General features: G+C 33.6%; 1 protein-coding gene across 3 annotated transcripts in view; it reads left to right on the forward strand.

The window, feature by feature from the left end:
* The window catches only part of PLS1 (plastin 1), a 133,988-nt gene extending 120,601 nt beyond the window's left edge, over positions 1–13,387 (forward strand). For all 3 annotated transcript variants that reach the window (XM_053598584.1, XM_053598585.1, XM_053598586.1), the window contains exons 12-16: positions 675–789; positions 4,833–4,966; positions 5,525–5,648; positions 12,357–12,481; positions 12,906–13,387. In XM_053598584.1, coding sequence (XP_053454559.1) covers positions 675–789; positions 4,833–4,966; positions 5,525–5,648; positions 12,357–12,481; positions 12,906–13,041 — 634 coding nt within the window. In that variant the 3' untranslated portion in view covers positions 13,042–13,387. The remainder of the gene's footprint in view (positions 1–674; positions 790–4,832; positions 4,967–5,524; positions 5,649–12,356; positions 12,482–12,905) is intronic.
* Positions 13,388–13,608: the final 221 nt, after the last annotated feature.

The following is a 13,608-nucleotide window of genomic DNA, read 5'->3' on the forward strand; positions in this document are numbered from 1 at the left end:
ATGAAGGAACAAACAAACTTAGTATGTCTTGCAAAGCTTTTCATATCAGTACATATACACTCTATCTTAGTATGTCTAATGGGGACCTAGGAATTCAGAATATGGATAGTTTATTCAATAGTCCCCTACTGGCATTTGTTTCCAAATTTATAAATACTGTGTCAGCGAATGTTCTTGCACATATATACAAATTTGTAAATAATTATGAAAAAACTTTGGACAGATTCTTAGATTGGAAGTTCTATGTCAAATTGATGTTTGATATTGATATTGTCATTCTTTAAGTATGAAATGACTTTTTTTGTTTTTGTTTGAGACACAGTCTCAAGGTATTGCTCTGGGTAGAGTGCAATGGCATCATAGCTCACAGCAAGCTCAAACTCTTGGGCTTAATGATTCTCTTGTCTCAGCCTTCTAAGTAGCTGGGACTACAGACCCCTGCCACAATGCCCCACTATTTTTTGGTTGTAGTTGTCATTGTTGTTTAGCAGGCCCGGGCTGGATTCGAACCTGCCAGCTCCAGTACATGTGGCTGGTGCCCTAGCCGTTGAGCTACAGGCACCGAGCCTAAATGACTTTGTTTTTAAAGACATTAGTTCATCTCCAGTGCACTTAATAAAATTAGGTAGTACCAACATTACTCCCCCTTTATCCACTTTTCCTTCCTGTTTTAGTGACCTTGCAGATGCTTTAGTGATCTTTCAACTCTATGAAATGATCCGAGTCCCAGTCAACTGGAGCCATGTCAACAAACCTCCTTATCCCGCTCTTGGAGGGAACATGAAGAAGGTGAATGAAATAAAGACCATGAAAATACTGTTATTCTTCTGATATAAAACATGATTTAGAGTTTTGCAAAGCTTGGTAAAGTGTGGTCTGTCCACACAGTTCTGATTCAAACCAAGATGTGTTAAATTTAATAGCCTTTTTACAAGTTTGTTTTAATAAATGTTTGGAAAGATGAATACAGTCTGCTTTGCTAGCCACTTTATATAACTACTTTCATCTTTAGTAAGTTGTAGTTCTTTGAGATGCACCATCATTGTACTCTTAGTTTATAATTTCAATAACTTGCTGAATTTTTATTTGATAGGTATTTATCAATTACCTATTGCCTATATACTGCTATGCAAGATATAAGGCATGGAGTTGGTCCTTAGGGAGCCTTAAATAGATTAGGAAGATATGATATGTTGCAAACAACTACAGTACAGCACAAGCAGAAGTAAATATTATGAGTTCTAAGGAAGAAAACTGAATAGCTAATGAAATAATTATAGCCAAAAGGGAAAGCAACATGAGTGACCAATTCACAGAAAAAAAAATAATGATGGATAATACACATATGAAAAACTTTTCACCTACAATAAAGAAATGCAGTTTAAAGCAAACTATTGCACTAGTTCCAGTATTACAGGAAGTCTTAAAATCAGTTTGGTAATATATGTTAATAATCTTCAAAAATCCTTTTACCTAAAAATTTCACTGTTAATTTATCACAAAAAATTAGAAAGACAAGTTGCCTTGCAAAATGCTAATCACAGCAATGTTTATAGAGCAAGAAGGAAAACAACAGTTTAATTTCTTCAAAATTTCAAATGCAAATTTTAACTGGAAAACAAAAATTAACCTGTTCATTATACCTGGAATTTTATGTTAATTGCAAAAATGTCACAAATGAATCAGGCAAAATGCTTTCTTTCAACAAATACTGTTTAAAGAATCAAACATAAAACCTGAAATAAATTTAAGATGTTTTTAAAAATGAAGTAGTAGTACTTTCATGACATACCGTAGGGAATTATTTTATGAAATTTGGGCAGTCATCAACAGACATCACTTTCCTTTACTTACAAAATTCATAAAGCAGCACAATTTAAATATTCTTCTTCAGCCTGGGCAACATAGACTCCTTCTCTAAAAAATTAGAACCAAATTTAGCTGGCATGGTAGTGGCTGTAGTCCCAAGCTACTTAGGAGACTTAAGCAGGAGAATCACTTGAGGCTGGAAGAGACTAGCCCAGGCGATTTAAAAAAAAAAAAAAAAAAAAAGTAAAGTAAAAAATATATTTTTAAAAGCCTTTCTTCATTATTTTTTCCATATTTCCTTTCACTTGGAATCTTGTGTCCCTTTGTGTAACTCTTCTCATTGTCCAAATGATCTGAGCTTCATTTTTTCCCCCAAAGTATTTAAAGTGACTAGTAGTCATTTCTTTCATTAAGTCTGTTTAATTGCACTGTCCCAATTTTTTGTGTTCATTCTTGCCTTTCAGAGGTTCTTCATCTTTTAGCCTGATAACTTGGTATTTCTAAGGATTAATTCTTGAACCAAAGCTCTTAACTTCTATATTTACATTCTCAGGGAGCTGATCCAGTTTTAGGGTTTTAAGTACATAAAAAATATGCTTATTTGGAATGCTTGGAAAGTGTTTTGGAGTTCAGATTTTTCTGCATTTTCAAATATTTGTAATATACTGAGTGAACATTCCTTATCCAAATATCTTAAACCTGAAATCCTTCAATGAGCATTTCCTTTTTTATCAGTGCTGAAAAAGTTCCAGATTTTGGAGTATTTTGGATTCTCAGATTAGAGATATTCACCCTGTGCTACCATAATATGGCTTACCTCTTAGAACCTAATTTCTCTTTCTTTCTCTGGTTTGGTACCTCCCTACGTTTCAGAGGTGTTCTGCCAAATTTCAAACCAAATGTTGCCAATAAATGGAACACATCCTTATGTTTGCACCTGTTTCCAGTTTTCCTTTCATTGCTGGTTATTCATGTTAGCAACTTCTTAGGCCTCTACACTAGCAACCCTGAGCTCCTTTCTCACCATCATTTCCCTTAAGTTTGCCCAAACTAACAATAAAGCATATGGCTCTTCATTGAAACACATTCACACATAAATGATTATTGTAGTTTGCTAGAAAATCCTCTCATTAAAATAGGTGTCCATGAAAAATATGCTGGTTTTTCTCTCTTCTGTTTCCACAGTTACATAATTCCAGTGCTAATGTTATTATCCACAAATTATAAATCTATTCTATTTTTTTAAATTCTATACATTTCTATAGCATATATTTCTATTGAACTGGCTAACCCTATAATTTATTGTGACTACTAGGAAAAAAATTGGTATTTTATCTCCTTGCATGTTTTCCAGGTTTTAAAAAAGTTTTTTTAGAGAAAGGGTCTCTCAGTGTTGCCCAGCCTGGAGTGCAGTGGCTGTTCACAAGTACAATCATAGAGCACTACAGCCTCAAACTCTTGACTTCAACTGATTGTCCTGCCTCAGCCTCCAAATAGCAGACTATAGGCATGTACCAGGGCGCCCAGGTTCTCTTCGCATTTTTAAGAGATGAATACATAACAAAGATTTTATTTAATTTATGGAGTGAACCAGGCAGATAGTACATATTATAGTAGGTTCAAATGATCTTCTTGTGTTTTTACTTGCAACAGACTGTACTTTGAGAATTTGGATTTTCTTTTATAAGAACAATATCCATTTACTTGTACAAATTATTTTATTGTATGATCCCTTTCTCACCTTTCCTGGAAATATTTTCTAATTTGTGGAAAAAAATGTGTATCTCAGGTTGTACTATTTTTCTCCTTAACTAGAGAAAGAAAACTAGAGAAACCAGTTATTGTATTTTTTTTAAATAATGTTTAATTTATTCTAAAAAGTGTCAGTTAACTATGAGTATATTATAAATGTCTTACTGCAAAAAATAAGAGAGGTGATGGTTATGTTAATCAGTTTGATTTAAGCATTCCACATTGTATATCAAATCACTACTTGTACCCCATGAATGTATATAGTTCTGATTTAATAAAAATTAAGTTTAGAAAAAGGGTTTAGTAAGCACTTTTTTCCTCTGATGATATTACAAGATTATGAGAGCCTACCATATCACTGGAGCAAAAAGACTCAAATAAATACGAAATTTATATATAAGTCCTGATATGAGAAGTATAGCCTAGATGATAGAGATAAGCACCTCTATAGAGGTCACAGTAGACAAAAATATTTGCTAGAGAAAGGACTTAACTGAATTTAAGTCATCAGAAAGAGGTAGGAAGGTTAGGTGAATAATTTACATGGTGTTCATGTATCTGATTCTCACTGTAAACAGGGCACTATGCTGGGTCCTGGGCTGGGGAAAGTATGATCTATATTTATATATGTGAAAGTTTTTGTTCCTTAAAAGGAGCTTATACTATGGAAGCCAAAAGAAAATGCATATAAGGCTAAGTGTTAAGTAGAGGATGGTACATAAGTATTATAAAAAAGCATTCTTAAGAGTTCAAACAAGGGATAGATCATTATCAGCTGGTACAGTTAAAGTTAAGCCTTTGTTGGAAAAAATGGGCCAAAAGCTGAATTTCAGAGGAAAAGTAAGATCTGGGTAAAGAATATGGAAGATGAAATTAGATTTTAATAAAACAATTGCTTTCTTCTCTATTCTTTAATGTTAAATCTACACAAATATAATCTATTACCTGTATTAATGGAATGTGGGAAACCTAGTTTTCTAGCCACAGATTTATCAATAATAAACTGTGTAATTTTGAGTAAAGACTTTTAGAGTGAAGGGAGCTTACAACTTTCTAGCCACTTGTTCCTCAATATAGGTTAACTTTATAATGCTTTGATTATAAAGTGGGAACAATTATTTCTCGCTATCACTGAGTTGATAAGAAATGAAATTTGGTCATGTAATTCAAGGTATCATCATAATTATTTTTCAGATGATTGAACTAGGCTGGCATATTTGGGGATACATTTTTAAAAATGTTTTTAATACCAAGATTTTACTTATTTATAGATTGAAAACTGTAACTATGCAGTGGAACTTGGGAAGAATAAGGCCAAATTCTCCTTGGTTGGCATTGCTGGGCAAGACCTAAATGAAGGAAACGCTACACTTACTCTGGCATTGGTATGGCAGCTGATGAGAAGGTAAAGGCTGATATGTTTATAGCAACACTGTGTCAGTTTCCTTCAACTAGTCATCTGAACTAAATTTTTAAAGAGTAATGAACCAAGAAGGACCATACATAGCAGAATATGTTAATTTTTAAAGGATTTACTGTTGATTATATGTTTTCATAAATTGTTGTATGTAAAAATGGGTCAACACATCACTTTTACTAATGACTCTTAAAAATGGCTTTATAAGGAGTTGTTTTAAGTTTTTAAAATATCATATAGTTAAGTTTTGTTTCTGATTAGTGAGCTTCATAACTTTGGAATGTAACTAAGTGCAAATGCCAGACTACAGTACACCTCCAGGATCAAGGGCTCAACTGCCTCAACTACAACTTGAACTTTACCTTAAAAACACAAACAATGTAACCTGATCATTTGCAGCTTCATATTAATCTGAATTAAATAATAATAATAAATATTTATTAGAACTGAACTATTTCTTAAATATTTACCTAAGTATTGATATAAATGATGTGAAAGCAAATTTTATCTCTTTAATACTTAAGTATATATCTTTTTTTGTTGCAGGTACACATTGAATGTGTTATCAGATCTTGGAGAGGGTGAAAAAGTAAATGATGAGATTATTATTAAATGGGTCAATCAGACTCTTAAAAGTGCAAACAAAAATACTTCTATTTCCAGCTTCAAGGTAATCAAGAGTATTGAATTTTCTTTTTAATTTTAGAAGGAGTTTTTACTGGGGATTACATTGGTTATGCTCAGAATTACATTAATGTTTTATGTACACATAAAAACATACAATTTATGAGTTTAGGCATACTAATTAATTGGCATGTGTAAATTAGATGTATTTAATTTGAATTCTTATATTGATTGATTATACTATCAAGTATAAATGCTGGTTACTATTATCAGACTGTGGTAATCTAATCTTTAAAGAAGAAATAAAGAAGAGAAAAAAAATCCAGTTGTCAAATGAAAAACAAAGACAAAAAGCCATTGTTTATATAGGACCTATAATGTTTTGTGCTCCCTAGCAGCAGTCTCAGAATTGTATTGACATCATTCCCAAGGCATACAGAGCCAGCCAAACCGATTCAAGTGGGAATTGAGAAAACTGGTAGGAAAATATATCTTGTCATCTGGCTTCATTAATAGCACTTAACAGTCACTTCTGAGCGTCTGTGGATGATTCATAAAGTACTCAAAATGTAATCTGCACATACATACCCACTAATTTTCATGCATTTCCATTGTATTTTGCTTTTGCATGCAATTTTGATGTTAGCTACAAATAAGCATGTCTGCTTGTACACATTCATTCATTCAGTGAGTCTTGTGTTTGTGATTTTATTATATGTGAAAACCCAGCAATTTGTTTTGTTTTAGTGAAATACAGTGCAAACAGATGAAACACCAAGCTATCCTAAAAGATACCACCCATCTTTATCTCTCTTTGCCTTTGCTCTTTACCTAACATCTCTACGACAAATATCAGAAATTGACAAATGTAATCTCATCTTTACCAAAACTAAAGCCCAAAGTGCTTTGGGACAACTGGATATTGACAGGGACATTGACTGAGTCCTAGTTCAAGTGCTTTTTCTCCCCTTTTTCTGTCTTAGAAGGAATTAATGACATTGAGTTTTTGTGGTTGCTTATTAAAAATATATAATAGCAATGGGGGTATTATAAAATTCTCTAATTGCCAGTTACTCTTTAAAGTTGTTATATTGAAGTTGTCTGCATTTGCACATTAATTTATGAAAAATATTAAGCATGTATATAATTAAATACAGTAAAAAATTAGGAACAAATTAATATTTATTGAGCTCTTACTATTAAGCAACTTTTTCAGGTAAAGAAAAAGATATAAAGTATAAGAAACTAATTTGGCCCTCAGAGTGTTCACCATTTATTTGAAAGACAAAACTTGTATTACTGAGAAGGTAATAATACTACAGAATAAATGATAAAAATCCAAGTAAGTAATACAACTATTATTATGCATGAGAAGTCTTATATCAGTGATCACATTTCAGTGATGAGTGGACAGAAAGTGGATTTGAATACCATAGATGGAGGAGGGATTTGAATTGATGAAGAAAAAGAGGAGGGTAACAAGCTGTAAGGGTCCATCTTGCAAAAAGGCAAATCTCAAAGTTAGGAAAGCTAGAGGATGGTCTCTAAGAGATATAGTGCAAGATACTGACTAGGTGAATACTGTGGAGGAATTTGACCTAAACAAAGGATATTGAATAAAGGCACGAAAGGTGTAAGAAAGATGATTGTTTTAGGAAGAATAATCTGAACGTAGTGGACAGGATGGGTGGGAGGGAGAATAGTATAATGCAAGGTCAGTGCAAAAGAATCCATAGCAGTACTTAGGGTGTGAAGTGATAAAAGCGTGAATGGGGTTTCAGGTAGGCACAGGGAATGGTAAGAATGAAGAGCTAGGAGTTGGCTTCTTGTTTTAGGGAAGCATTGGAGAAAGAACTCAGAGTTCTTGATGTTTTAGACCTGGGTAATTGAAAAACAGCCCTGAGATGGGGATATAATGTGTCGCTACTTTCTGGAAAAGGTGAGAATTCAGTGTTAAATTTCTTGAGTTTGAGGTAATTTTCAGGAAATGGTGGGTTAGGTGAAAGGGATATTAAAACTGGGAATACAGACTTGGTGATTAGTTGAATAAGAGAGTTGAAAATGGGAGTACACAAACCATGTAAGGGAGAATACTCACGGAGAACAGCAGACTTGAGAGTGCAGTTTTACTTAGAACTGAGAAGCACTACAAAAATGCTTGGTGTTTAGTAAGTGCTTAATAATAAAAATTTTAAGAAACTTAGCAGTGAAAGCTGGTGTGGGGTGGCGTGCACCTAAAATCTTAGCTGCTTGGGAGACTAAGGTGGGAGAATCTTATAAGGTCAGGAGTTAAAGGCTAGCCTGAACAATGTATATAGCAAGACTCAGGCTCTAAAAAAAAATTTAAAAATAGAAAGAAATGTGGCAGTGAATCTAAAAAAATAGTAGGGGTAAGAGAGGATTTTTTCCCATTATGGAAGGCATTATGTTTATACTTGGTCTTAACCAAAAGGCCAAGAAGCAATATGACATTATGTTTAAAAGCTATAATAAGTGGTACTAGTAAAAATATATATATATTTTTTTGGTTTTTGGCCGGGGCTGGGTTTGAACCCGCCACCTCTGGCATATGGGACCAGCGCCCTACTCCTTGAGCCACAGGCGCCGCCCATAGTAAAAATATTTTAATCACAGCCAAGGTAGTGTTATAACTAGGAATTTCAGAAACGACAAATGTACTCTTTTTGTTGCAAAGTAATTTTCCCTCACCAAGAAGATCAGGTGTAACTCAGCACATGACAATCATAACTACCATTTATTGAGTCCTATGTGTCACTGCATTAAATACTTTTAACTTTCTCAATAATTCAATGAGCAAAAACATGAGCATTAGAGGAGTTAAATAACTTGTCCACTGTCATACAGCTTTTTAGCAGAATAGCAGGTTTCTTTCTATCCAGGTCTACTTACCTATAGGTTGAAAGCCAAGCTTTAGAGTTGTATGGCTCTAGGTTTGACTCTTAGCTCAGTTACTTATTAGATGGATGACATATTGCTCTTTATTCTGTAACTGTTCAGAGCTTACCCACTGTCACTGTGGTAACATAGTGCCTTCAAAAAGGTCACTATTCAGGGAAAGAGGCAAATAAAACAACTACAGTATAAGGTGTCATCAATATTATATATAGCAGCTAAGGGGAGTATGGGAGCACATGAGAAGGACATGTTTTTAAAGGAACCTTAGTTGATACGAACAGCTGGGCTACATTTATTGATGAATGAAACAGAACTTACTTCTGGCTCAACATTTGTATGGCCTTGGGCAAATTATTAATTTTTCTGTGCTTTAGTTTCGCTATATCTAAAATGAGGATGTTAATAATACCTATCTTCTAGGGTTGTTGTCAGACTAAATAAATTAACAAATGTAAAGAGCTTAACAGTATCTAAGCTCACACTACTTAAGAGCACATGTTAAGGGCTCAATAAATTGGCCTTATCACACTGTGGACATTGCCAATATGTAAAGGGGTTCTTATTGTGCCTTTTATGGAACTCCGGTGGTAACACATCACTGTTTTTCTACTTTTATTTTTTAAAGTGGCAGGAAGAGCAATGGAATGGAATGTACTAATAGCATGTATCAAATTAAGAGAAAGATGACAAAATTCTTATCTTGCAAATCAGGCTAACCTCTAGGCTACTTCTAGACCAGCGGTTCTCAACCTGTGGGTCATGACCCCTTTGGGGGTCAAACAACACTTTCACAGGGGTCACCTAAATACATCCTGCATATCAGATATTTACATTAAGATTCATAACAGTAGCAAAATTACAGTTATGAAGTAGCAACGAAAATGATTTTATGGTTGGGGGTCACCACATGAGGAACTGTATTAAAGGGTCACAGCATTAGAAAGGTTGAGAATCACTGTTCTAGTCTAAGATTCTAGATTTTTTGCTTAAGTAATTTCTTTATGATTTACTTAGGGAAAGAAAAAGGAAAAAATGATGGAAATATATTTATATACTAAACTGTGGGTTTTCAATATAACTCTTTCCTCTTTGCAAAAGTAAAATGTCTTTCATTGATAATGTACAAATCAGAGGAGTTAAAAGTTAGGCCTATTGGGAATAAGAGAATGAGAGGTCTGACATCTTTAGAAACTTAAATTTTTCATTCAGCTTAGTAGAAGCTTTTCTCAAGATGAATTGTGAGGAAATAAGTGGAAAAAATACTTATTTCCTAAATCTAAATGAAGAAATATTTAAAATACCATAAATGTGTAAATAAGTAATCAAAATATAACATAATTAAACAAGGTACTTGTGTGTTTTTGAATCACTGTAGAAATACATGGAAGGTAAGCCTATAGAAATTTTAAATATATTCTAGCATGATACAAATATTAAATTTAGGGCAGGCACAGTGGCTCAAACCTGTAATCCTAGCACTCTGGGATGCTGAAGCAGGAGGATCACTTTAGGCCAAGAGTCTGAGATCAGCTTGGGCTGATGGTGAGACCCTATCTCTATAAAAAAATTTTAAAAAATTAGCCAAGTGTGTTGTTGCACACTTGTAGTCCTAGCTACTCAGAAGGCTGAGCCAGGCGGATCACTTGAGCCTGGGAGTTGGAGGATCAAAGCAAGTTATGATCATGCCACTACATTGCAGTCTGGGCAATATAGGAAGGCCCTGTCTCACAAAAAAGTAAATTAAATTAAAATTAAAAAATTTATTTGTAGAAGTATAATGGTATACATTAGAATGATCTAAAAATGTAAATTCTCAGCCTCATCCACAGATAACCAAATTAATAAACTTATTGAGAGTGGGGCTAAATTTGTACTCTTAACAAGTACCCCAGGTGACTTTCACGTAGGAGGTCTACAGACTATACGCTGAGAAAAGAGGTATGAGGATTTCCAGAAATAGAGAAGATGCCAAAGTACAGATCCAGATTACTAGCATCATACAGAATTTATGGGCCCTAATTATTTTTACCTTTTATCACCTCCCCCCAAAGATGTGTATCATGAAATGAACATTCCTGATAATGAAAAATATAAATTTTGCTAACATTAATAAATGAAGTGACTCATATATCTTGGCTCAAAAAGCAGCCTGTTACTCTTTTTTCTTTTCTTTCTTTCTTCCTTTCTTTTTTTTGTTTTGTTGTTGCAGTTTGCCTGGGGACAGGTTCAAACCCGCCACCCTCGGTATATGGGGCCGGCGCCCTATTCACTGAGCCATAGGCCCCACTGCAGCCTGTTACTCTTTTTCACATACCTTCAAATTGTTTTATTGGGCATTTATTAAGAACTGACATTTGGCTAGGAGCTGTACTCAAAGCTTTTACCTCTGCTATTTCAGTATTCCTAAGACTCCTGTAACATTCTATTTTAGAGATTACGAAGGGTGCTTTGGCTTTAACTAATAGAAACCTCATCTAAAATGGTTTAAACCAAAAGGAAAGGTACTGACTACAATGAAATCCAGAGATAGGTCAGACTTCAGGATAAGTTTAGTCAATAATTGAAGACTATCATTCAGGATTCAAATTTTTTCCCATCTCTGATTTGCCATCTAATGTGCCAGCTTCACCCTAAAGCTGATTTTCCTCTTGGCTATAGAATGGTTGTTATGACAGAAGTTATATCCTCTCATTCACATCTAGGAGGTCCAAATGGATTACTCTATTTGGCTTAGACTAGTGTACTAGTGTTTTTCAACTTTTTAATTATTGTCCTATGGAATCTTTTTGGACATTTTTCCCTAATCATCCCCATCCCATGAAATTTCAATGCAGAGGTATTCTGTGTGTCTGTTTATGCACTGTATACTTTACTTATAAAGGGAATAAATTTATCACCCTGCCCACACTGAGACTGCTTAGCCCAGACTAATTCAGGTTCCCTGCTGGAGCTATGGATATCAGCTTTCCTTAAAGCTCATGTGAGGGAGGGATACAGAGCAAAAAATATGGATTTTGTTAGCATGGAGGAAGAAGTAAGGAGTTGAGTGGATTCTGGGTAGGGAAACAACAGTGCCACTCTTCAGGTTGAGAGAGAGAACAAATAATTTGTTTACTGATAAGTGGTAAAATCAATTCAGACCAGGATTTCTGACTTCATCTTCAAAGTATTAACACTATAATTTAGTTATCTTATAGGTAACTTCAAGATAGATAGAATCTTGAGTGTGTTAGAGTGAGACTGTAATGGCTTCAAATACTAATTCTATACATACTGGTTATGTAAAGAAGTCACTTGAGCTTTCTGAACTTCACATTTCTTCATCTTTTTTAAAGGGGGGATTATAATTCCTTTATTAAAACAGGAGGATTAAATAGATAAAACATGAAAAGCAACAAGAACAATACCTTTGTAAATGTTAGTTCCCTTCCACTATTTCATTTTTCTTTCTGAAAAATATTAAGTGAAGGCTTAGGAATTTATGGTCTAAGAAATATATTAGTAGAATTTGTAAACCTATTTTTTTAAATCCACCTTCTCTTTCCTTTCAAAAGTATTTATTTTTTACAGAATTGATATCATAGGTAGCATTCTTAGGACTTGTCATGTCCACAAACCATATACAGGTATGGTGACAACTCTACACTATAATTTGTAAAAAAAGATTGAAGGAAAAGTATATTTTAAATGGTTTGTTATGTGTGCTAGTTGCAGAAAAGCTGAACATTAGGTACAAAGAAAACTTAAAGATTGCTTTCAGTTATATAACTATGACCAGAAGAGTCTGATACTTATGCAAATTAAAAGATGTTTATGAATATTCATCTCTATTTTCTAGGATAAATCTATTAGCACTAGTTTACCTGTCCTAGATTTAATAGATGCCATTGCACCAAATGCAGTTCGTCAAGAAATGATCAAAAGAGAAGATTTATCTAACGAGGACAAGCTGAACAATGCTAAGTAAGCATTTCTGGTTTACATACGGGGTCCTCAAATTACGAGGACCACATGCTTCGGTGTGATTGTATTTGTTCCCGTTTTGTTTTTTTACTTCAAAATAAGATATGTGCAGTGTGCATAGAAATTTGTTCTAGTTTTTTTTTTTTTTCAACTATAATCCAGCCCTCCAACGGTCTGAGGGACAGTGAACTGGCCCCCTGTTTAAAAAGTTTGAGGACCCCTGTCAGGCCATTTAATTCTCAAAAATCCTACTATGTCCTTAAAATTCATATTTTTAAGTACAACTTGTATGGGAAATATGATTTAAGACTCACAAAGTTAGCCTTTTTTGTAAATTTAATCTTATCAAAATATTTCATTCTTTTGTTAAAATAAGTTGAAAATACAATTAAATAACATACCAAAATATTTTTGTCTTTTTAAGATATGCCATTTCAGTTGCTCGAAAGATTGGTGCCCGGATATATGCGTTACCTGATGACCTCGTAGAAGTGAAACCAAAGATGGTTATGACCGTGTTTGCTTGCTTAATGGGAAAAGGACTGAACCGAATAAAATAATGAAACATTTAATATGATTTTCTGCCACATTAAACACATTGAATGCCTCACAGTTTACAGAATTCTGAAATGTAGTGGGTATAAAACCAGAGATTATTTGTATGTTAAAAATAGTTATATACTCATTAATGAATTCAGCATTTTGTTCATACTAGTCAGAACTTGTCAACCTTTTTGGGTAACAGTTAATTTACCAATCAATACTGATAATAGAATATGTTTACTATCAAGCTAATATTTCATGATTAAATTATTTTTGTTTCCTGAAAATCTTATTTAAACAAGACTAATTCATTCTTTCTCATGGTTCAAAAAAAGACCAAGTTTTTTCAGGTTATGCTGTGAAGTGTGTTTTGATTTTTTTGTGTTAACTTACTTTTGATCATAAATGCAAAGTCAATAATCCTGGTTATTTTTATTTCCTTCCTCCAAGTATATAAAGTGGTCTAAAACACTTATACAAATTTCTGTACTGTCTAAAATTTTAAAGTGACAAGTATTCATTAACATTAAACTTTTTATATGTGAGAACTAATTCTTGAATAAACCCCAAAGTTCACTCTGTTG

This window comes from Nycticebus coucang, chromosome 8 (genome assembly GCF_027406575.1).
Source record: "Nycticebus coucang isolate mNycCou1 chromosome 8, mNycCou1.pri, whole genome shotgun sequence".
Lineage (NCBI taxonomy): Eukaryota > Metazoa > Chordata > Mammalia > Primates > Lorisidae > Nycticebus > Nycticebus coucang.